At 40.4% G+C, this 26406-nt stretch overlaps 1 protein-coding gene across 1 annotated transcript in view; it reads left to right on the top strand.

Moving 5' to 3' along the window:
- The window catches only part of ESRRB (estrogen related receptor beta), a 156776-nt gene extending 138604 nt beyond the window's left edge, over positions 1-18172 (top strand). The window contains exons 6-7 of the mRNA XM_056810631.1: positions 2661-2930; positions 13285-18172. Coding sequence (XP_056666609.1) covers positions 2661-2930; positions 13285-13529 — 515 coding nt within the window. The 3' untranslated portion in view covers positions 13530-18172. The remainder of the gene's footprint in view (positions 1-2660; positions 2931-13284) is intronic.
- Positions 18173-26406: the final 8234 nt, after the last annotated feature.

Here is a 26406-nt window from a genome sequence, read left to right as displayed (position 1 = left end):
ACCAGCTGAGTTTAGTTTTAAGGGAATTTTTCAGTTTCAATTTAAAGTAATCTTGACCCTTAGTATTAGATGAATGGCTTGAAAAAGTCTCATAAAGTGAGATCTAGATCATAGATCTAGAGTGGGAAAGGAACTTAAGGTTATCTTGTCCAAATCCCTTCATTTTACAGATGAGAAAACTGAAGCCTAGGAAGATTAAGTAATTTCCCCATCATCACACAGATAGTAAGTGACAGAGATAGTATTTGAACTCAGGTCCAATAATTGAAAGTTTATTACTTTTTCTACTGTATCATGCTATACGCTCAAAAGAAATGAAATTCCACAGAAAAGCCTAAGAAAGAAGTCAGATCAAAGGATCTAGGCACTGCCTCGGTGTGCTCTGATAGATTGAGAAATGAAGGCTACCTACTGGAAGGAAAAACCCACAGAAAGAAACAATTCAATTATTGAAATCTTCCAAATCTATAAGTTTAATATTGGATGCCTTCTACTCCACATGCCTAGCATATTCCCATGATGTTAGACTACTGTAAGGCACTTGCAGATGTTCTTCCAGTAGAAGCTGAGAATAGGAACTGGGTAAAAATGGTCAGAGACCAAAGAACTTTGAGCTAGAAGAGACCTTTAAACTCATCTAATCCAACCTCTTCTTTATTATCTGTTCTTTATCTTCTTATCTTTTCTTTTTTTCCTTCAATTACATATAAAAATAATTTTTAGCTTTGGGGGGGTTAATTTTTTTAGCCAAATTCTCCCCCTTTTCCTTTTCTCCCCTCCCTGCGTCAGAAAGCAATCATAAGGATTTTACATGTGCAATCATGTAAAACATTTTTCCATATTAGTCATTTTGTTGAAGGGAACTAGAGCCAAAAAAATGAAGAAGGTGAAATATATTATGTTTCAATCTGCATTCAGACTCTATCAGTTCTCTTTCTGAAGGCAGATGTCATTTTATGTTGAATCTTTCCTTGGGGATTGTCTTGGATCACTGTATTGCTATGAATATCTGTCATTCGCACTTGTTCATCATACAATATTGCTATTACTGTGTACAATGTTCTTCTGGTTCTGCTCACTTCACTTTGTACCGGTTCATGTAGGTCTTTCCAGGTTTTTCTGAAATGATCCTTCTCATCATTTCTTATAACACAATAGTATTCCATTACTAGCTACCACAACTTGTTTAACTATTTCCCAATTGATAGGCATCCCTTCAATTTCCAATTTTTTGCTGTCACAAAAGGGATTGCTATAAATATTTTTGAACAAATTGGTTCTTCCCCCACTTTTATAAATCCCTTTGGCATACAGACAGACCTAGTTGTGGTACTGCTAAATCAAAGGATATGCACAATTTTAAAGCCCTTTAGGTATAGTTCAAAATTGCTCTCCAGGATGGTTGGATAATTTCATAAATCCACTAACAGTGCATTAGTGTACCAATATAACCACACTCCCTCCAACATTTATCATTTTCCTTTTCTATTGTATTAGCCAATCTGATAGATATGGGGTGGTACCTCAGAGTTGTTTTAATTTGCATTTCTTTAATTAAGAGTGATTTATAGGATTTTTTCATATAACTATAGATAACCTTGATTTCTTCATCTGAAAACTGCCTGTTCATATTCCTTGACCATTTATCAATTGGGGAATGATTTGTATTCTTATGAATTTGACTCAGTTCTCTATGTATTTGAAAAATGAGGCATTTATCAGAGATACTTGCTATAAAAATTTCTTCCCAGATTTTTGCTATTCTAATCTTGGTTGAATTTTGTTTGTGCAAAACCTTTTTAATTTAATGTAATCAGAATTATCTATCTTACACCCTGTAATGCTCTCTATCTCTTATTTTGTGATAAATTGATCATTTATCCATAGATTTGACAAGTAAACTATTTTGTGCTCCCTTAATTTGCTTATGGTGGCATCCTTTATGTCTAAATCGTGTACCCATTTTAACTTTATCTTGGTATGCAGTGTGAGATCCAATCTCTTCTCTTTATAGTTTAGGGAAATAAAGGCTCAATGAGGTTATGACTTGCCCAAGGCTAATAAGGGACAAAGAATGGCTTTGAACCCCTAGATTCTTAAACTGTAAATCCAGTGCATTTGCTGCCACATCATGCTGCCTCCTAATCTGTATCATCCCCATTTTGCAGATGGGGATACTGAAGAGGCTAAGTGACCAACATCCCGTAAGTGGCAGATGACATTTAAATTCAGGTTTTCTTTATTGTAGAGATTCATACAGAATCTAGGAGGTAGAACTGACCATCAAGTTCAGCATGTACTTAAACAAAGAGTCTCTTCTATAACATGACCAGTGAGGAAAGCCCTACCTCCCAAAGCAGCTCATTCCATTTTTTAGATAGCTTTCACTGTTAGAACTTTTTCTCCTTGTATCAAGTTAATCTTCCTCTTTGCAGTTTCCACCCATTCATTACTTCTGATTTTGCCCTATGTCCAGTACTTCTGCTTTTCACACCATAGTAGGCTGTTTGACAGCTGAATGGCACCATACTCCCCTTTACCTCCCTAGAAAAACACCGACTGCCTTAGAGACCATAGGGCAAATGCACCTCTCCCTAGCTTTTCCTTGCCTTAACTTGACCAGGCTTTTGTCTTTTGTCTTTCTTACTCTTCTAAACCAGGATTCTCAAACCTCTCCCTGGGAGACCAGATGAGCCTGCTGCAGAGTGCCTGGATGGAAATTCTCATCCTGGGCATTGTATACCGCTCCTTACCCTATGATGACAAATTGGTGTATGCTGAGGACTACATCATGGATGAGGAACACTCCCGTCTCACGGGGCTGCTAGAACTCTACTTGGCCATCCTGCAGTTGGTCCGCAGGTACAAGAAACTCAAGGTAGAGAAAGAAGAGTTTGTGACCCTCAAGGCCCTCGCCCTCGCCAACTCAGGTAATGGTCCAGATTACATGTGCACAAGCCAGGGGGATGCTTATGACAGAGGCAACTGGAGAAGATGGGCTGCATTATCAGCATATAGTCCACAACAGAGCTCTTGGGTCATGGAATCTTGAGTTTCTGAGTGAACCTGACAGGATAGACTACCAGCAATGACTCAAGTCAAAAAGAAAGTAAGGAAAGGGAGGGATACAATTATCCAGCAAGGATCATGGAGTCATAATGGTAGGGAAAGCTGGAGAGTATGGGTAAAAATGATTAACTTAGTGGCTAGAATAGAGTTCTTGGATCCTGGAATCCTGGGTTCCTGAGTGAACTTGACAGACCAAGCTATCAACAATGACTAAAGACAAGAGAAGGAAAGGAGAGGGAGCAATAGAATTGACTAGCAAGGGTTATGGTGACATGACCATAGGGGAAGCTGGAGAAGATGAGTAACATTATTAATTTAGTGGTTAGAATAGAGTTCCTGGATCCTGGAATCCTGGGTTCCTGAGTGAACTTGACAGACCAAGCTATCCACAATGACTAAAGACAAGAGAAGGAAAGGAGAGGGAGGAGTGGAATCAACCAGCAAGGACTATGAAGACATAATGGTAGAACATAGTCAGCTTTCTGTAATCTTAACTAAGGGTAGAGGGGATAAAAATAATAATTATTATAGCTCATTGATCTAGGACATGATAATTTACAAAGTATTTTTCTCACAGTAAACTTATGAAGTAGATATAATAGGAATCATTACTATTATCTTCTTTTTATAAATGAGGGAAATGATACAGCTTGTTTTTCCCATAGTCACATTGCTAGTAAGTGGTAGAATTCAGAATTGAATACAGACCTTCTGGCACCTAGTTAAGAAAATGTTATCCACATCACAGTCTGTACCAGATGACTTTTTGGTAGGTGGTAGGTTTACCATCCTAATTATTTTGCTTAGGGTAGCATTAAAACAACTTTACATTTCATTTCCTGAGAATACTCAAGCAGAAAGCTAGACAACTGAGAGGGAAGAGGAAAGATACAGCTGCCCGGAATGTACTGAGCGGTGTGGTCAACTTGCCATTTAAAAGACAACCAATCCGATCACATCATCCAAGTCGAAAGGAGGTCTCAGAACACAGTCAGCTCATAACTGGTCAGGGATCCCTTCTTCAATGTCCTCCCTGACCTCTCTGAAACTTTTAATATCATTGACCAAATCTACTCCTTGATCAATTCTATCCTCTTGACTTCCATGATTCTAGCCATCCCCATCTGCTTTGCTTACTCATCTGAATACTCTGTTTGGTCTATTTTAGTCTCCAGGCTTATGATCATTTTCCTATGTCCAACAAAAGGTTCCATCCCCTTATTCCATGCCTTTCTCGGAGGGTAAAAAGAACATCTGCTTTTGACAGTTGTCATTCTTAGCTTCTCTTCATAAGTGGCTGATGCCTATATAGACACATTAAGAGTCTGACTTTAGTGAGAAGAAACACATCAGGTGGAAAAGGTCCTCAGACTTAGCAGAAATAGCCTTTAGATTACACCCTAACCCAGCAATAAATTCAAATATTTTTCTATCCCCTCCTTTGTGAAAAGCACAAATATCTTTGATATAAGGTAGAATGTAAGACCGCTAGATTGATCTCTATAACAGCAGAGATCATGTCTGCTTAACTTTGTATCTCCCCCAAAGCCTAGTGTAGGTAGGTACTTAAATGTTTTTGAATGAATAAATAAAGAAATGAAAATGCAATGAAGGAGGTTCATGTTATGTGATCTCAATGGACTTTTACAGTAGTAAAAGTATGGCAATTGTTTTGTTCTTCCATGGTTAGCTTTTTGTTTTACAATCTCTAAAGCAGCTTTGGAAACTTCTATCACTTCGAGCTCCCTACATCTCCCACACCCCCTTCTCTTTCCTCAAATGTCCCCAACAACCACTTTACTGAGAAAATCAAGACCATGTATCACAAATTCCTTTATCTTCCCTAGTCCATAGTTCAGTGGATAGAGTGATGGTTTTGAAGTTAGAAAGAACTGAGTTCAAATTTGACTTCAGATACTAATAGCTGTATAATTCTGGGCACTTAACTCTCTTTGCCTCAGTTTCCTCAACTGTAAAAGTGGGAATAATAATAGTACTCACCTTCTAGAGTTGTTGTGAAGATCAAATGAGTTAATATTGGTAGTGTAGCACCTAATATATAGCAGTCACTTAATATATGCTTGTTTTCTTTCTATTCCCCAATCCCAATTCTTTCTCTGAGGAAGCAGTGGACTTTTTTTAAAGGTTATTGTTACTTTGATCCTATCCTCCCTCTCTCTTCTGGAACTTTTCTTTGCAACCATCCCACCCTGTCTTGTCTTATCTTCATCATCTCTCTGCTTTTCTTCTTACTCCCTACAGGTATCGTTAACTCTTCTCCAATCCTTAGCCTTTACTCAACCTTGACATCTCTTTCACAGTTAAGTTCCTAGAAAGAGCTATCTACTCTTATTGCCTCTGATTCTTCACTATTAATTCATTTTTTCACCCCTTATAATCAAGGCTCTGCTCTGAAACTATTCTCTCCAACACCACCAACAATCTTTTAATTGCCAGGACCAAAGACCCATGTATTCTCCCTGACTTCTGCAACTTCTGGTTTTTATTAAGTCATTTTCAGTTGTGTTTGACTATATGACTGATGGAGTTTTCTTGGTAGAAAGACTCAAATAATTTTCCATTTCCTTCTCCAGCTGATTTGATAGATAAGGAAACAGACAAATAAGATTAAGTGACTTGCCCAGGGTCACAGAGCTAGTAAGTGTCTGAGGTCAGATTTGGGGTCAGAATCTTCCTGACTCTAGGTCTATCCTGACTATAGGACACTCTATCCACTGTACCACCTAGTTGTCTGCAACTTTTGATACTGCTGACCAAACTCTACTCCTTGATAAACACTGTCCTCTTGACTTTGATGATACTGTCCCCTTCTGCTTTGCTTACCTATATTACCACTCTTTTTAGTCTGATTTATCATTAGTTTCTTCTTCACTTAACCTGGCTGACATTAAGCCTCTTTCAAGGGCCTTTTTCTCACTCTAAATTCTTTCCTTTAGTGATCTCATCAGCTTTGATGAGTTCAATTATCATCTCTACACAGATGACTTTCAAATTTATAGATCCAGCCCTAATTTTTTCCTCCTTTATTCAAGCTCAGTATTTCCAATTGCCTACTGGATGTATCCATCTGAATATCCCAAATAATAGCATCTCAAACATGCCCCCAAATAATTCATCATCTTCTCAAACTTCTATCTAAATTTCTTTCTAAATTTTTATTGATGGTGCAACCTCTCCTGCAGTTACTCAAATTAAATAAGGTAATATTTGTAAAATGCTTAGCTCAGTGCCTGATACATAATAGGTATTTAAGAAATGCTTCCTCCCTTTCCTTTCCCCTTCCCTTTCCCTTTCCCTCAGTCATCCTCTACTCTTTGTTCTTTTTTGCCTCAATCCTCCAACCTCTTCCGAACAATAACTAAGTTCTCTTAACTCTACTTCTACAGCATTAACACCTCTAACCTTTTCTTCTCTTCCATGGCCCCTACCCCATTGATCTCTCATCATCTTTTGGCGAGACCATTTTAATAGCTTCCTAACTCATCTACTTGACTCCAGTCTCTCCCCTCTACAATGCATCTTTCACATAACTCTGCCAAAGAAATTTCTTAAGATATATGTCTATCACCCCCTTGCTCAAAATCCTTCAGTTATTCCCTATTGCCTTTAGAATAAAACCGTGAGTTAATAAACATTTATTAGTTGTCTGATATGTGCTAGGCACAATACTAAGCACTGGATATTGTGCCTGATGTTTAAGGCCCTCCATGGTATGGCTCCAACTTAACTTTCCAGCTTCATTTCATATTACTCTTCATTATGAACCCTACTTACCAGTCAAAGTGGACAACTAACTGTTCCCTGGACTTGTTATTCCATCTCTAGTTCTATGCAATTATGAAAGCTGCCCCCCATATCTGGAATGTAACCCTTTCCATCATTTCCCTTCTGAGTTTTTATCTTCCTTTAAAGATTCACCTCCAGTATCACCTTCTTACAAAGTCTTTTCTGAACTCCCTCCTCCCCAGTTTTTGCTTCTTTTTTCCCCTCAAATTATTTTGTATTTTATCTATGTACATATTGTACCCCAGTTGTTATTTCACTTTTCCTCCTCAACTTAACTTATATTTCCATAGATCTCTCTGTCTCCCTCTCTTTCTCTTTCTCTCTCTCTCCCTCCCCCACTCTCTCCCCCTCTCCTTCTCTCTTTCTCCTTTGTCTCTCTCTGTCTCCCTCTCTCTCCTTCTCTCTCTCAATTTCTTTCTTTTTCTCTCAGTCTCTCTCTACATCTCTCTCCCTCATTCTCTTTCTCTTTTTCTCTCAATATCTCTTTTCTCTCATTCTTTTCCCCCTTAATCTCTGTCTATATATATAATATATATTTATACACACATGTTACCCTTCCCTAATAGAGTGTAATCTTTTAAAAACTTTTTTCTTTATTTTGTTCCAGTAACAAATCTACATATGAGTTCCCCATTGTTACATGATTCATGTTGCCTCCCTCTCCTCTTCCCTCCCCACTCCTGGAGTTGACCAGCAATTCCATCAGGGTCATACATATATTATCTAGAGTGAAATCTTCTTGAGCATAGCCCCCTACCTTTTTTGTCTTTGTATACTGTGTTAAACCTTGCACACAGTCAGCTTTTAACAAATATTTGATTGATTGAATTGAAAGTGCTGATCAGAGATGGCAGAAGAGAGCCATAATTATAGTTTGGGGAAGTATGAGCTGGGAAGAGAAACTATGGAAGCCTTCATAGTTTCAGTGATGTTAGAGCTGGGCTTGGTCTTAAAAGGCTGATAGCATCCCCCTCCAGAGAAAGAACCATTGGAGTTGGAATGCAGATGAAAGCATACCATACCATTGTTTATTTGGGTTTATGTTTGGGGGTTTTGTTTTCATATGATTATTCACTTACAAAAAAATGAGCAGTATGGAAATATGTTTTGTATGAGAATATATGCATAGCAAAGATCAAATGGCTTGCCAGATCTGGGAGGGGAAAAGGAAGGAAGGGAGGGAGACAAGTTTGATCATGTAACTTCAGAAAACTTCTGTGGAAATTTGTTATTACATGTAATTGGCAAACAATATATATTTAAAACATTTTTAAAAGGCTGATAGCATTTCCACATGCATTGAGGGGTCAGGAGAGCATTTCTTATAGCAAATTAGAATAAACAAAGGTATAGAGGTGTGTCAGAGAATAGACATTTTCAGTGGATGATAAATATTCAGGCGAGCAATTCCCTTTCTCTTCTCCTATGAGTATGGAAATGTCCATTTTATTCAGAGATTGTTAAATACAAAATGAAATCACATTTAAAAATAAAAGAAAGGAAGGATAAAAATGATGAGTGTTTGTCAGTTTGACTGGAACTTTGGATATATATTATGGGGAAAGAAATGGAAGATAGCATTGGAAAGGCTGATTGGTGCTAGATTATAAAGAGCCTTAGAATTGGATTTTTGCAATGGGAATCATTAAAGAATTTTCCCAATGGGAGTGATGGGATTAGAACTGGACTCTAGGATGATTAATCTCACCACAATGTGTTTGGAGCACTAAGGGACTAGGGGCAGAATGGCAGATCAGGATAAGCTGTTGAACAGGTAATGAGGACCTGCATTACTAGTTAGTAATAGTAAAAAAGACTAAGAGAATTATTATGGTATTAGAATTAGCAGGGCAGTACAGACTGCCCATGCCCTCCTTGCTTTGTCCTGGTTCATTGAGGGAGATATTTGGGCTTGTTTCTTTAGGAGCCCAGATGTGAGTGGAGGAGAGTGCTGGGTTCCACGATGGCTATTGTGGCCAACGATCCCCTGGGAACTCTGCTGGCCTCTGTTCGCCCTGCACCACTGCAGTCCCAAAGTTCCCTGACAGCAGTAAAAATTCATAGTCATTGATTTTGTAATTAACAGTTTATCAATGCCATCAATACAGACTTGCTGATGGATTGCAAAGAAATTAATCCTGCAAAGTTTTTTTTTTTTAAGACAGCTGCCAATTTAATTCTGCTTTGGGTGGGGGATGGGGGAAAGGATGGGGGAAAGAAAGGTAGGCAGAGACTGTAGACAATCTGTACAGTCATTGGTCACTTGCTGGCACTGTTCCAAATAGCCTCTGATCTGTTGCAATGGAGATCTCTTTATTACCTGCCAAGAGGACAAGAATGGAAGGATGTAGTTGATCTGCCACGTGACAAAGGTTGACCACTCACCAGCTTGCTAAACACTGTTTCCTGACCTACAAAAAGACAACAGGGCCAGTAACACTCAACTCAGAAAATGGCATTTTGTTGTTCATTATTTGGTCCTATCTGATTCTTTGGGACCCCATGGACCATAGCATGCCTCCACTATCTATCAAAGTCTGTCCAAGCTCATGTTTGTTGCTTCCACAATTCTATCATTCCATCCCATCCTCTGCCATCCTGTTCTCCTTTTACCTTCAATCATTTCCAACATGAGTCTTTTCCAGGAAGTCCTGTCTTCTCATTACTTGGCCAAAGTATTTAAGCTTCAGCTTCATTATTTGAGTATTTGAACTGCCAGTGAATAGTCTGTATTCATTTCTTTAAATATTGACAGATTGGATCTCCTTGTTGGCCAGGGGACTCTCGCAAGTCTTCTCCAGCACCACAATTCCAGGCTAGATAATTAGAGGTCTTGCCACTCCTTAGGAAAGCAAGACACTACAAGAATGTGAGGATAAAGTGGGAGCATGTAATTCTCCTAGTCAACCCTTCCCTTGCAAATCCCACCTCCAAAGTCAGAGGCAGAAGTTTACATTAAGAATATATTTTAACTCTTACCTTCTTTCTTAGAATCAATACTAAATGTTGGCTCCAAGGCAGAAGAGTGGTAAGGGTTAGCTGGGGCTCAAGTGACTTTCCAGGGTCACAGAGCTAGGAAGTATCTGAGGCCAGATTTGAACCCAGGACATCTCATATTACAGGCCTGTCTCTCTATGCTCTGAGCCACCTAGTTATCCTGCTTATAATAGATTTTAGTGGGGACAGTAGGGAGTGACCCACTACTTCCTAAGGCAGCTCATTCTATTTTGGAATACCTCTTATTCCTAGAAGGTCTTTCCTTCCATGAAACCCAAATCTTCCCCCTACAACTACTACCCATTGATCCTAGTTTATCCCTCTGCAACCAAAAAGGTCAGATCTAATCCCTCTTCCACACAATTACTCTTCAAATATTTAAAGATGGAGATCATGACCCACTTTAATCTTTTCTTCTCCAGGCTAAATATTTCCAATTCTTTTCACTGACCTTTGTATGTCATGCACTCAAAACACTTAACCATCCCATATGCCCTCCTCCAAACTTGCTCCAGTTCATTGAATCTTTAACCATATTTGTGTTTGAATCTAGTTAGATTCTCTTTTTTAAAGAAATCTCAAACTGGGGGTGGCTTTCTGGCTTCGCTTTCCCTTCTCTTGGCTCATTCCAATAATCCAACCTCAGTCAGTGCCATTGTCATGTTCTCCAGTGTCTTTGTGCCCCTAAGGAGGGTAAGATGATAGAGATGTTGGGGGGTATTCATTCATTCATTCATTCATTCATCCATTCATTCAGTATTAATTAAATGTCTGCGATATAGAAGACCCAGTACTCAATGTTGTGGAGAATACAAAGATGAAAAAGATGAAGATTCCCTCTTAAGAAACTTAACCATCTAATGGATTTTAGAAGGACAGATTCTAGGACTATTAATTAGTATCAGATGGATATTTAATTTCTTCAGAAATTAAAATATATACTTTGAAAATCTACAGGTTTACAGCCCAATTCTTTATATCACAGCAAGAGATCTGGCCAGCTATACTTTTTTTTTAAACCCTTACCTTCTGTCTTAGAATCACTATTGTGTATTGGTTCTAAGGCAGAAGAGTGGCAAGAGTTGGGCAATGGGGGTTGTGACTTGCCCAGGGTCACACAGCTAGGAAATGTCTGAAGCCAGATTTGAACCTAGGACCTCCTGTCTCCAGGTCTGGCTCTCAATCCACTGAGCTAGCTACCCAGCTGCAACCTATACATTTTTTTTAATGTAAATTTCTGTATTTCAAAAAGAAAAGCCCAGATCTTCCCTGCCTTTCTCTCTCTCCCTACCTCCCTTAACTTAAAAGTTTTCCCTTCAGTAACTTCTATACTTCTGCAGGCTTTTGCCTGAGAAATCCTCTGAGAAACGCTAGTACAAGCAAAGTGGAAGGCAGATTGAAGGCTATATACAGGGTCAAGGAGAGAGAAAACACAGACTAATGAGCTGTCCAATCAGAGGTAAAAAAAAAAAAAGACTACTACTAGACCATTAGCGTTGGGATAGCAGCAATTCCTTCCCCACACTTTGCATCTCTCTTCCTCCAAGATTTAGTTCAGCCCATGGGACAGGCTGTCGCTGTCCAACCAGATAAGTACCACCCCACCCAAGTATTCCTCTGCCACAAAATGTGTGTAAAGCATTTAGCACAGTGCCTGGCACACAGTAGGTGCTTAATAAATGTTAATTTCCTTCTCTCACTCCACAAACGTGGGTCATTGACAACATCCAAGAATGCCAACACCAGCTACAATTGGCTTTGACCAATGTTTTGTGAAATATTTGAGCAACATATGCATTTTGTTGTGCCAGAGTATTCTACTCCTTGGGAAGGACCAGAGGGACATCCCAGGCAGCCAATCTGATTCTAGTATCCTTCACCTTCTGTGAATCTCTTGCCTTCTATACCATTTTTGCTATGTGTGTATAGATGGATGTGTGTGTACATACAGACAGCTAGATAATGTTTGCATGTATATTTATATGTTGTATATCTCCTCTCATAGAATGTAAGGTCCTTGGGGGATTTACATTTCATTATTTCATTTTGCCTTTGGATTCCCTGACCTTAAGAACTGTGCATTCCACATAATAAATTAAATAGGTGCTTAATAAATGTTTGTTGATGATTGAAGTACTAGTGAACTCCACAGCATGTGTTCTGAGGTATAATAATAATAATAATAGCTAGCACTTACATAGTCCTTTAAGGTTTGTAAAGAGCTTTAGAAATATTTCACTTCATCATAACAACTCTGAGACTTGGGTACTATTATTAACCCATATCTTACAGATGAGGAAACTGAGGCACATAAAGCTTAAGTGGCTTCCCCAGGTTCATACATGTGGTAACTGAGGCTGGATTGGATCTTAGGTCTTCCTGACCCCAGGTCCATACATCGATCCACTCTACCACCTGGCTGCCTCAAGAAAATAGTGCTAAGAGATAAGGAGGCAGAGAGAAGCTACAAAGCAGGGTAGAAACCAGGAACAACCCAAATGAACAAGCATTTAACTTTCTACTATATGCAAAGAACTCTCCTAGGAACTGGGCATACTAAGACCAACCTCCAAAAAGTCCTGACTGCAAAGAGTTTGCCTACATTTTTCTGAGGGGACCTAGAGATGTCGAATGTTAATTTTATTGTTGTTCAGTCATTTCCTCATTTGGCATTTTCTTGGCTAAGGCACTGGAGTGGATGGCCATATCCTTTCCTACATCGTTTTACTGATGAGGAAACTGAGGCAAACAGGGTTCAGAGACTTGCCTAGGGTCATGCAGCTAATGTCTAAGGTCAGATTTGAATTTTGGAAGATGAGTCTTCTCATTTTCTATCTGTCGTGCCGCCTAACTGCTTCGATATCAATTCTTTCTTCCTTTTTGGCTTTTAAACCCTTACCTCCGGTCTTAATATCAGTTCTAAGACAGAAGAGCCGCAAGGGCTAGGAAATCAGGGTCCCACAGCTAGGCTCAGTGTCAATTCCTCCTGTGCCTTTAAATTGGGTGAAGAACCTCAGTGGTGGAGGAAAAGGGAATGTAGGCAATTGGAGTCAGACCTGGTGTGGGTACCTATGGGAATTCCAAAGCTCCATCCTCAGGAGAATGATAGGGACTTAATAAAAGAGATAAGGGTGTATAAAGAGAAAATAATTGAATTAGGTGTTGGGCAGCTTCAAGTTTGGTGCCTGATTTAACATGAACCAATTTCTTCCCTCTGTCTACCAGGCCTCAGTTGGCCCAGCTGTAAATGGAAGAGCTTGGACCAGAAGGTCTCTTCTAGCTCAAACATCCCACATCCCTAAAACCCTTTCAGGCTCAAACATCCTGTGGTTCTAATATTTCCTTGCAAGGGAGCTTTCCCTTTCCATAAGTCACCTCTGTCTTTCTCACTGGCCTCTCTCCTGCTCCCAGATTCCATGCACATAGAGGACATAGAGGCTGTGCAGAAGCTCCAGGACCTGCTCCATGAGGCCCTCCAGGACTACGAGCTGAGCCAACGCCACGAGGAGCCTCGAAGGGCAGGCAAGCTGCTGCTGACCTTGCCCCTGCTGCGGCAGACAGCCGCCAAGGCCGTCCAACACTTCTACAGCATCAAACTGCAGGGCAAGGTGCCCATGCACAAACTCTTCCTAGAAATGCTGGAGGCAAAGGTCTGACGGCCCTGGCGCCCACTCCTAGCAAACACACAGACTCCAGCCCACAGACAGACGTGGGGAGGGAGGGGAAAAAAATCAATCCTGCAGCCACTGGCTTTTACCTTCAAATCATTTATTATGGCTAAGAGCAAAACCGGAAGAAGTCATTTACCATCTGTCCATCTGTCTGTATGCAGAATCACATGTACAATGGGGAGTGGGGATCTGGGGGGTGGGAGGGGGCGGGCTGGGGTGGAAGAGGGGCTGTTTGGTTCATTTGTGATCTGGATTATGTTTTTCTTTTTGGTTGTGCTTCTTCCTTCTTGGTAGGCAGCCCTAAGGCCCCTATCAAGGCTCATTCTTGGTAGGAGATAGGAGATCCCTAAGAGGAAGCACCAAAGCTAGCTCCCCCAATCAGAAAGCAGTGTGTATGTACATTGCCCAGTTCCCACCCCACTCGCCTGGCCCTTCCATTGCCCAGGGAGGTACCAGTTTTGAGATGATGATGGGCAGGAAGGAAGACAAGAATTCTGGGGGAAATTATCCAGGAGGATTGAGGCAAGGGGAGGAGGGTTCAGGGGAACTTGTTTTTCAGAGAGAACAGGAGACTGTTCAATCCACAGCCTCTGTACTGTCAGTGGGAGCATTGACAGGAGGGTCAGAGGTGCCCATGGGACATTGGTCTTCTAACTTCCCCGGGGTCCTAGTCCTTTTTTCACTTTTGTTCCAGGTTGCCATCTCTTCTTACCCACTTAGCATCACAATTCTCTGCTGGCATGGAAAGACTAGAAGGCCCGTGCCTATACAACCAGTTGAGCATACCCCAGAGATCAGTACCAGGACCCACACTGATGAAAGAGTCATAGCCAGTGCTAATGTGTTCTCTAGCATATCTCTGTCCTTCCAGCTGATTCTCTCCATAGGAACCAAGAACCTTCCTCACTTCCTTTCCCAACATATAATTTCCTTCTCCTTTCCCTCAGGATTTCTCCTTGACTACATACCTTCTCACCTCAGCTTGCTTGGCTTGGGTGATGTGAGCATCCATAATAGAAAGCAAGGAAAACATTTAAATATGAAAAAGCAACTGGAATAGGAGGGAGGAAAGCAGAACATCTGAATAGAAAGGAGAGTTCTAGACAGGAATGCAAAACACAGAAAATGTGTTCCAGCATATAGTCTCTGCATAGCACCCCTAGAACTTGCTCCAGATTAGTCTTAATGTCATAGTTGGGGGAGGAGGAGAAGGGGTCTGAATCATGGTAGGTCAAAGTGGCAAGGAAGAGTAGGAGTTTGCTCTAGTCCAGAGGTACTCTTGAAGTTCTAGTTCTAATCTATAGACCTCCTAAAAGGCTAAGTTGAGTTTTTTTCTCTTAGAGAGATCTACATCCCTTGAGAGAATGGTGAATCCCAGTTCAAATCAGGGTCATTCATCCTTTTTTTTTTGTCTCCTCAAGCCTTTGGGAACAACAACAAGAAAAAGAATTGCTAAGGGGATCCCTCTTAGCTCACTCAGATGCTAACTTAATTACTGATGACGAAGAAGCTAATAATCCAACTGGAAGAGAAGCCTGGTCTTTAGCCTCCCTGGTTCCTTCCCTTTATTCCTTCTTCTTTCCACCATTCAACAACACCCAGCCTGAAGGATGGGGAAAACAAGGAAAGAGTGCACTAAAGCTAGTTTGTCTGGGTCCTGGCCAGCTGGTCTGGTAGGCTGGGGGAATAAAAGAGTGAGTACTGGTGGAGGCTAGTTTGTGGCTTGTCTCTGGATTTCACTAAATCTGTAGACTTCCCCCAAAGCAGCTCAGTACAATAGCTAGCCAAGACCCCATTCCACTCATTTCAAAGAGATTCTTTTTAAAGATTTTAAAAAGAGGTATTTAATTGAATGGAGTCAGCATGGTGAAAGGGATAGAGTGCTGAGCTTGGAGTCAGAAAAACCTGAGTCTAAACCCTGCTTCTGATGCTTACTAGTTTCCTTGACCCTGGACAAGTCACTTTTCTTCTATGGGCTTCAAGCAGCTCCATATAGTTTACCTACTAGGTTATAGCCAGATCTCACATTGAGAATTTCTGGTCTGATGAAAGCATAGGTCATTTATGTATTTAGTTCAAACCACCAGACTCATCTGCCCATGGAGAGTGAGAACATGTCTGAAGCATTGGCAGAAAGCAAAGCCCAAGATTGCAATTCTTATTTCAAGCTCCAGGGCTCTGCTCATCCCCTCACCCCACTCCCAGCATCCATCCTGACCTAACTGAAGAAATGTTCTTTCAACCACAGAGAATCTGCCACTTCCTATACTGGGTTAAAAAAAAAAGAAGCCAGCTGCATCTGTGACCTCTGAGTTGTGTTTCTAGCTAAGAATCCAGTGTGGCATTACCTGAAAAAGGAATCAGAAGTGATTGGGCTTCCTTCTGAAGCTGTGCTATGTTTCTGTTGCCCTCTGGCTGAGTCCTAGGATGAGCGATGATTGGACCCAGACCACAGCTTGTTTAGGTCATATCAAAGGCATATATAAGGCGTATGATGACCCCCTGAGCCAACAGAAAGAACGGACTTTGGGGAGGGGGTCCCCCAAAGACTCCCTTGAGTACCTCCAATTGGGTAGTATGAAAGCACTCTGGCATGAAGTCGTCCTGGAAGTGGGGGGGGGGATTTGGGGAAGTTCTCTAGGACCTTCCGTGCATATCACCCCTGAAACATGATGGAGGAACCAGACTCACATACCTCTACAACCAGCTAAAGGGGCCAATTAATCAGCTCTTCATGAGACCTGCTGGAAACGGCAGCCTTTTCTTCTCTGATTCCACAGATAACCTGCATGTGCTCACAAAGGAAAGGGGGGAGTTGGAGGAGACATTTGTAACTGAATATGAACGGTGTCTTCTAAGATATAAGACTGTTGAGTTGGCCAAAGGGAACAAAGAAAGGAACACTATTCCAAGCAACTGTATAGGAACCAGTACTAGGCATTCCCACACTTGTACCCTAATTAATCAATCCTCTGTCATTCTGAGGGCCTGCACATTCTATTCTCATTTAAGAGCTATTATCCAAGCCACATAGTGTGGCAGGGGCAGAAATGGGCAAGGAACCTAAGAATCCTCCTGGTCTTCCCACTACAAACCACACACTCCTTCTACCCTGATCCTGAATGATTTTTCAGTTGAAAGCAGTTACGGAAACTTCTCTCTCCTCCAAAACATCCACCCTATCTTCACCTCCATAGACTCCAACTCTGTCCTATCCCATAGAGGGCTTCTGGCATTCACTGAGGTCCAACCTCCTTGTAGCAAACCAGAATGTTTGACAGACTGGCTTGATAGGTGAGTCGGCAGCAGCGATATAGTGACTGTTAATACTTTGTATTCATATAGATTATTTCATCAAGAATTACAAGATATTTCACTGGGAAGCAATATGCTCCCTGTATTTTGTTTGTAGGGAAACTGAGGCTTGGGGAGATAAAAAATGACTTGTCAGAGTCATATAGCAAGTCAGGGGAAGTGTTGCAATCTAAATCCATCCATCACTCTTCACTCCCAGAAACAATTATTCACCCATTGACCCTCATCTATACAGTCATATACACCCAAAGCAATAGCTCTCTCTCAGCCACCAAGCTGGGATCTGGGCATTATAACTAAGAAACCAAACCTAGTGTTAAAATATTCCACAAGATACAACCTCAGAGGTCCCATACCCTGTCGAATTTGAAATGAAGAAACTTTACAGAGGACAATTTGGGATCTGCTCTAGGGGAATCTGTGATTTGTGACAAAGAGAACTCTTGGGGGGAAAAAGTTGAGGATGGTCTGGGAGATGGTCCCTACTTCATCGCAGTGAAAATTAGGCTAGGGGTCTTCCTCATGGTGCCACCTCCAGTCCCCCCACAGAGCACCCCTCAAACCACCCTAGGCTGGCCAAACTAGTGTAAAGAACAACGGTGCCCCCAGAGGTTCACAAACAATTCCTGATATCTGCTGATGATCTATTCTAGGAAGAAGCATCCTTGACTGCCAGTGCTATGGGAGTCAACTCAATTTGGGTCAGAAAAATACCATGGGGGATGAATCTTCCAGATAAAATTGAATGTTGTCTCACTCTTGGATGCAGGGAGGACACTGCAGCTCAGAATTATGGCATCTTTGTCCCAAACAAAATGGTTGTGGAAATTGAGCTTATGTACCCCATTTTTTCACTACTACTGGGGAGAGGGAGGGATCAATCAAACCTCTGAAATATATTCAGAGCTTAACCAGGAACCAGAAGTCATGTTATAATCGACAACAAGAAAACTTTTGGTAAACGGTTGGTTGATTCATCTCTAATGGAAGAAGTAAGAGGGGCCCCACTTTCTATAACCTTTGCCAGATCCCTGAGGTTGGCTCAGATGGCAGGGTGGGGATTAATGGGTGGTGGTGGGGTATTGGGTGCCCATGGGAATCTGAAGATGGAAAGGTGGGAAGAAAGGTCCCAGGGCACTGCCATACCTCGCCCCCCAAAAAAAGATTTAGCTTAAAAGTTATAGAAAAAGAGCTGCTCCTGAAAAATTCTGTAAAGAAGAAATACACACTCTAATTAATTGTATTCTTGTGGTACAGGTCATTTTGAACAAACCAAGAAATAAAATGTAAAAATCCAACCCTGGAGAAAATAGTATTTGCTGGGCTTTCTTGAATACACTATCCTCCCAAAGGAACCTTAGAGGTGTAGTATTTTATTATTATTTGTGTTCACTTTCCTGGCCCTAAGAGGCTCCCACTTTCCATTCACTGCCCTTTGCAGCCAAACATCACACCAGAGAGAAGGAAACATAAGAACAAGATGTAAGAGATCATCCCTCTGAGTACAGCAAAGCACTCAGGCTCAGACCATGGTGTCACCAGGCCATGCTGGTGGCTTTAAATTAGACAGGTAATATTCTCAGTGGCTCCCTAGGGCAGGTGGACTTGGACCCCCAACTTTCCTCCCTGTTGAAGGCCCCCTTCCTTTTCCTCCTAGACCCTAACCTCTTCACCTGAGCAGTTGTCTTCAGGGAGGTAAACCCCTTCTGTACAGATAGTCTCATTCAACTTCCTATGGAAACTTGGGAGAAGCAAGGAGGCAACTTGCAGCATTGGTCTCCAAATAAGAAAGTTTAGAGACCCCAAAATCCATCCCCATGGAACAGAAAGGTGAGAAGAGAGAGAATTAAACAAACAAACGATGGAAAAAATTAATTTTTTTTAGATCAAATGATTTCTCAAACTGTGAGCATATTTTTAAAGATACCCTCATTTGTCTCAAGTGTCTTTGTTTATGTTTTCTGGAAGAATTCCTTATAAGCATCATGGGATTGCTCCACTGATTCTATAGATTTTATCAGACTATCAAGGGGGCCCAGGACCCAAAGAAGGTTAAGAATCCCAGCACCAAGATAGGGTTAAAATTCTCAAAATTGGCAATATTTTAGAACATCTATTCAACAGTAAAGCCTGGAAGAGCACAAGTTGGAGGAGGGATGTTCGTTCTCATGATACAGGCATGAAGAAGTGATCTGGAAAGCAATGTTTTGTGACACTATTTGGAGAATGCTATAGGACGGCTTCCCTCTGCTGATATCTTCTTTGGATTTCTGGCTGTGGAATGGAGGTGACTCTGTTGACTCCTTAATCAGAGTGTAAGCTCCTCAAGGAGTTTTGTTTTTCCCCCCCTTTTTCCTTTGTATCTCCAGTCCTGAGCATAGAACCTGGCATATAATAAGGGCTAATAAATGTTTGCTAATTGATTGACTGATGACCATGACAGGGAAGTGCAAGTTGAGAAACATTATAGCCTAATGAAAAGAACACTATTTTTGGAATCGAGGCCCAAGCTTATACCTCTCTTTGTTGTTTTTATTAACCTTAGGAAAATGGATAGCTAATGGATAGCGTATTGGTTCTGAAGTGAGGAAGTCATCTTCCTGAGTTCAAATCTGCCCTCATCTACCGGTTGTGTGACCCTGGGCAAGACACTTAACCCTGTCTTCCTCAGTTTCCTCATCTGTCAAATATGATGGTATCTTTGCCATGAAAACCCCAAATGGGATCATGAATAATCAGACACAAATGAAAAACTACTTGAACAACACCAAATGACCTTGGACAAGTCCCTTTCCAGGCCTCTTTCCCCATCTGTTAAAATTGGAGATTAAGTTAAAAAAAATCTCTTAAATTTCCTTCTAGCTCCAAACCTTGGGAAAGGCTTTGTGTGGCTGCGTAGCATTTGACAGTTGTATAAGGGCAAGCTGACAAAATCACAGAGGCTTATTAGCAGAAGATTGGATACTATGGAATGAATTTTTTTTTTTGGCCACTGAAACTTTTGAAATTGTCTATTAAGTTGTTAATGGTGGAGGGACCAGGCACTGACGTTGATGAAATCACAGATCCTTGAAATATCGACATAACTAATGGTCACAGATAACAGATGATCTAAAAAGATAAAGCCTTTTTGGCTTTGGAATAGACACTGACAGATATAACCCTTCTCCCCGTCCCTCTCTCCCTCTTTTCACCCCCATTCTTCTGCTCCCCTACCCATCTCTCTATCTCTGTCTCTTTCTCTGCCTGTCTCTCTGACTCTGACTCTTTTTTTCTCTCTCTCCATCTCTTTTTCTGCCTTTCCCTCTCTCTCTCCCCTTCTTTCTTTCCTTCCACATCTCTCTCTGTCTCTCTTTCTCCCCCTCTCTCTGTATCTTTGTCTCTCTGATTCTTTCCCTCTCTCTTTCCATCTCTTTGTCTCTGTCTCTCTGTCTGTCTCTGTCTCTCTGTCTCTGTCTCTGTCACTGTCTCTCTCTGTCTTTCTTTCTTACCCCCACCCCATCTCTGTCTGTCTGTCTCTCCTGGTGTCTTTCTGTCTCTGTCTGTCTTTCTCACACACATATACACTCTCTGCCCTAGAGTTTTCGCCCTAGATTGAATATATGTGTGGGTTAGGAGGCAGAGCTTTGAGGAGGAGAGGGTAATCCTCAAAAGTTATCATTTTGGAGTACAGCCAAATATTAACTGCTTGAAAATGACGAGATACTCCTTGAGGACAAGAAAATGTGGTACCGGGGGAAAAGCATTGAATTTTCAGTGAAGGGATCTGTATTAAATCCTGATCCTGCTACTTATTAGCTATGTGACCTGGGGAAAGTCATTTAACCTCTTTATCTCAGTTGCCCCATCTGTATAGTGAGAAGGGACGATGAGAAGATGGAACCCCGGATCTGGTGTCAAGAAGACTCATTTCTTTGATTTCAAATCTGACCTCAGTTACTTACTAGTTGTGTGACCCTGTACCAGTCATTTAGCCCTGTTTGCCTCAATTTCCTCATCTGTCAAATGAACTGAAGAAGGATTGGCAAGTCACTCCAGTGTCTTTTCCAAGAACATCCCAAATGGGATCACGAAGAGTCAGACATGACTGAACAACAACAATAACATAGTGAGAAGACTGTACTACTATATGATATCTAAGGTCCCTTTCCATATGCTTCTTTTGACTATGCTAAATCACCTAGTTTCATAGGATCATTGATTTAATAATAATGAGAGCAAAAATAATACTAGCTAGCATTTACATAGTGTTTTAAAGTTTATAAAATACTTTAGAAATATTAGCTTATTCTAACAATGACTCTAAGATATGGGTTCCATTATTATCCCCATTTTATAGATAAGGGAACTGAGCTGACAGAGGTTAAATGACTTGCCCAGAACCACACGACTACTGAGTGTTTCAAACTGGATTTAAAGTCAGATCTTTCTGACTTTAAGTTCAGCACTGTATCCACTGCACCACCTAGCTGCCTCCATTTGGAGCTAGCAAATGTTTTGGAGATCATCTTTGCCTCAGACAAGGAAAAGAGTTGAAATGTTTATTGTTTCTTGAGAGGAATTCCACATTCTTCATTATCTCTTCCAGCCCCACAACATTCACTGGTATAAAGAGGTAACCCATCATATGAGGAAGGAAGATCCTTGTTGAGACTCCAGATCAGTGGGAAAGGGATTCAAAAATTCAGGAGATTTTAATCCTAAAATAATAGAACCCTTGAGACCTTTGAGACATTTGGTCCAACTATTTCATTTTACTGATGCCCACAGAGGGCAAATGATTTCTATGTTTATCATAAATTTTGGAGCTGGAAGAGACTTTAGTGATTATCCAAGCCAAACATCTCTCTCCCTTTAAAAAACAAAACAAAACAAAAAACTTTGCCTCTGTCTTAGAAGCAATACTATGCATTGATTCCAAGGCAGAAGAGCAGTAAAAGCTAGGCAACAGGAGTTAAATGACTTGCCCAGGGTCACACAGCTAGAAAGAATCTGAGCCAACCATTTTTTTTTTTGCAAATGAAAAACATGAAACCCATTTGCCCAAAATCCTCAGTGGACAGATTGAGACTAGAACAGAAGTCTCCTGACTCCCAACTAAGTTCTATTTTTGTATTTCTTGTAATCTTTTCTTTTTGCACCACAAGATCTCTTGTATCGTATGTATCTCCCCATAATCACTACTCCTGCCCACTGTATTGAACTCACCCTTGTAATAATAACAATAAAAACATTTAAACCAAGTCAAATGACAGCAACCACATTCAACAATACATTCAAGTAGGTTTCTTTAGCAGTGTCTCCATTTCTGAGACTACTCATTATAATTCACTAGAATTCAACTGTTTTTCAGTATTGGTTGGCAACTCCAAGAGGAGCTGGATTTATCTTTGGTTCTTGCCTGTCACACCACAATGCCTAATACTGTCTCACTCACATTATTTCAAATTCAACTAAAAAGAATTTGACTCGCCTGGCCATTATTGGCTATGTGACAGACTGGGTAGAGCATTGTACTTGGAATTGGAAGACCTGAATTTAAATCCTGTCTTAGACAGTTAGTTCTGTCTCCCCAGGGGAGTCAATTAATTTTTAGTCACCTTTTTTCCCCATCTGTAAAATGGGCTATGCCTTTGTTTCTGTTCAATATTATATCACCCATCCAATCTCATCCTTCTTCCCCATTTTCCTGCAGAAAGGAAAGGTGGCTTTGGTCATAGACAACCCTTTTCATCACTGGGGGCAATCTTCTGCTTACTACCATCCTGGGTCATCCCCACCATCCATTTTCTCTGCTGCTATTCCTAAGCTGCTAAAGAAAATCAGGAAATTGTATAAGCTAGGTTCACTATAAATTAATATTATTTGAGCTCTATTGCACAATCACCATGAGATAGAAATTCTTTTATTCATCTCTTTTTGACGACTTATCCAGAGCTGTAAGCTTTTCATCTAGACACCAAAATTTAGGGGTTACAAAAATTTAGCACATAAACTCCTTCAGCAACATGGAAATTACTGGAATAACCAATTTTATCTCCCACTCAAATGCATTTTTCTTTTTTCTTGTACAGTTTTCACACCATGAATTATAAAATTCATTTGAAGGTTCTTCACAGACTACCATCACTGGCTACTCCATCCCATTCCATGAACTCAATGATTACCTTGTGGCAGGTAAAAGATGAAATGACTGAGGAAACAAAGGTTCGATCTTCTGAGCTTATTGATTTATTGAGCAATGCTGCTTCCCTTAGGCACTAAAATTGCTAATTTTTGCTCTGTATCTATCATACTCCCTACTCTGGCTTTTCTAAATCAAATATTTTTTTTTCTCAAACTGCCATCCACTCCTCTTTCCTGATCTAACCCAGATGAAAGTTTTTGCTCCTTTCATAAACTTTCCTAGTGAATTCAGTCTTTCCTTTGCCCCAAATTCTAGTTTGTACTATGTGTATACAGAACTTGACTCAAATAACAAAATGTAAACTCCTTGAGGGCCTGTATAATTTTCTTATCTTTTAAACTTTGCTCATAGGCAGACTCTTAGTGCTTTCTTAATAAATCAGAATTGTTTCACATGAGTGAAAGGCAAAGAGGCCAAAAGCCTTGAATATAAGCCAACCCAAAATCCAACCTTAACCAACTTCCTTCTTGGCCTGACCCTGGCTAAACATTGGAATTAAATATATATATATATTTTTTCTTTTTTTTTTCATTTCCTAGAAGTAGAGCTACCTGGAATCTAAGAGATTTCTAGCCTCACAAAGCAAGTGAAACTTAGGTTCTATGCAATTCAGAAGTAAAAAAAAATGTTTTTCTTAAGTCATTAGGTCAAATAAAGTAGTATTTATCCATCACCTACTATATACTATGTTTGGGGCATTAAGCTAAGGAAAAAAGAAAGGTAAAATCAGTCCCTGCTCTTAACTCACATCCCAATAGTGGAACGAGAATACAAATAATTGTGCATGTATGTAAGCATGTGTGTATGTATATGTACATTGTATGCATGCTTTTGTTGAGTTCTTCAATTGTGTCCAACTCTTCTTGGCAAAGATATTGGCGACGTTTGCCATTTCCTTCTTCAACACACACACACATATTTAAGTGTATACATATATGCATACAGTATATAGGATTTTAAAAATTCAACCTCTCCCTCCCCTACCCATAGAAGGCATCATGTGGTAAAAGGTATAGATTATATCTTTCACGTTTCCATTTCTCTGTTTATTCTCTGGAGGTGAATACTCACAAGTTATTTTTCAAATATTAAATCTGTAGTTAAAATTGTAGAGGATTTTTATATTTTTCATATATGTATATATGCACATATATGAAGGCACAAAATTTGGTCTACAAGAATCAGAAGAAATATAAGAAGACAAAAGGAAAGATCAATTATAAGGGATTCAACAAGGTTAACTTGTTTATTTCTAATATGGGAAAATGCTATCTGTAACACTTCAGAATTATTTTAAGGGTCAGCTACATACCTCAGTGGATTGAGAGCCATGCCTGGATCTAGAAGGTCCTAGTTCAAGTCTGGCTCTGACACTTCCTAGCTGTGTGACCCTGGGCAAGTCACGTAACCCGAATTGTCCAGCTCTTTATTGCTCTGCTGCCAATACTCAATATCAATTCCAAGAGAGAAAGTAAAAGCTTAAAAAAAAAGAATGAGGATAAATAGACAGATAGATAGACAGATAGACAGACAGAGAGGGGGTAGATAGTGACATAGTGACCTTGGGATAGATCTGATTTTCAGCTATACGTAGATCTTGGGCAATTCACTTCTGCTTTTGATTCCTCATTCTCCTCAGCTAGAAAATGAAGGATTTGGGCCAGATGACCTCAGTGGTCCCTTCCAGCTCTAAAATCCCACAGACCTCTGAGCCACTGACCTCTTCAGAGAGAAGGGGGTGGGGGGCTTGGACCAAAGAGAAGGGAGCAGGAGATTCATGGGAGCCCAGAGGAAACTTTCCAATTTCCCACAAGCCTGCCTTCTCTGGCAATTGCTTTGTTTAAAATGCAAAATGCAGAGGTGTTTAGATGACATATCAGCATCAATCACTGGATGCAAATGCAGACCCAAGAAGAGAAGGCTCCCTGTAAGTCACTCCTCAGATGTGTGCCAGCCACTGGGGGCAGCCAGAACAGGGACAGGCTGTGTGACAGGCGAGCCCTTTGAAAAGAAGATTGATAAAGGGTTGGAGGGAGCCCAGAGACCTGGGCAAGGGGCAGGTTTACTACACACATGCCCAACAAGTAAGGTCAGCTCCACCAGAGTATTTACAGAGCCCTCAGAGATATGGTCCAGAAAGGACCTCTCTTAGGGATGCCATCTGCCTCTTGCTGCTGGGGACGAGAGGCATCATGGTGCAATTGAAGGATCCCTTGATTTGAGGTCAGAGGACATAGAGTTGAAGCTTTCCTTGAATCTGTTGAGGGCTCCATTTCCTCCTCTATTGGATGTCTAGAGGACATCTGAGGTCCCTTCAAAATCTAAAATTTCAGGATTTGAATCCCTACTTGACTATTGAGTTCAAAATCCAGTGATCCTCAGATGCTGCCCAATGCTGAGGCAGCCAATCACTATGGTGAGAACGGTTGAATTTTCACAGTTCCACACAATTTGGCACTTGTTTCTTTGTGTTCTTGTATTATCTTCTCATCATTTCCTGTGTCCCTATCTGGAATATAGAGTCTTCAAATGCAGTCAGTCAAGAGACCTAGGATGGAGATTAAGATTGGGTACTCATGTGATGGCATTACCATTAGTACCACTACACACTGAGGTGTGACCATGATGAAGTCCTTTTCCTTCCCCAGTACTAAGTTTACTCATCTATAAAATAGGAGTCTTGAATAAGATTTCTTCTGTGATCTCTTCTGGTTCTAGATTTTGATCTTACAATTTTCTTTCTCTTAGATGACCAACAAAGTCTTCTCCAGAGGAAATTTTATAATGTTTCTTTCTGTAGTATGAGTGAATTAAAGTGAACCTGAGGTCAAATTTCTCCTTGTACACTTAGTAGCTATATGTCTCTGGGCAAGTCACTTAAGCCTGTTGGCTTTGGTTTCCTCATCTGTAAAATGAGCTAGATAAGGAAATAGCAAATTATCTTTGCCAAGTGAACCCCAAATAGGGTCATGAAGAGTAGCACATGACTTAATCACCACAACAAAGAATTTATATGGGAAATATTATGTTTTTATTTTAGTATAATTAGTTTCCTTTCTAATTCTACGTGTTTTATTTTATACATTTAAAAACATTGCTCTGAGAAAGGGCCCATAGATTTCACCAGATTATCAAGATTCCATTACACCAAAAAGATTAAACTCCTAGTCTAAATAAATTAAGCATTTATAAGAAGATCTTTCTTTAAAAAATATTTATTTGTTACATTAGAATTCCCAAGATCTTTCTGAGGGACTTGTTTGGGGGGAGCTATCACTCTCTAAAGAAGTTGCAAAGTCCCCAGTAGCAGTTTATATAGGAGCTTTTGCTAATTTTCCAATGCTAAATCCACATTAAAAA

The sequence above is a fragment of the Monodelphis domestica genome, chromosome 1 (genome assembly GCF_027887165.1).
Source record: "Monodelphis domestica isolate mMonDom1 chromosome 1, mMonDom1.pri, whole genome shotgun sequence".
NCBI lineage: Eukaryota > Metazoa > Chordata > Mammalia > Didelphimorphia > Didelphidae > Monodelphis > Monodelphis domestica.
Note: the sequence above shows the minus strand (reverse complement) of the source record. Positions and strands in the feature narration are given on the sequence as shown.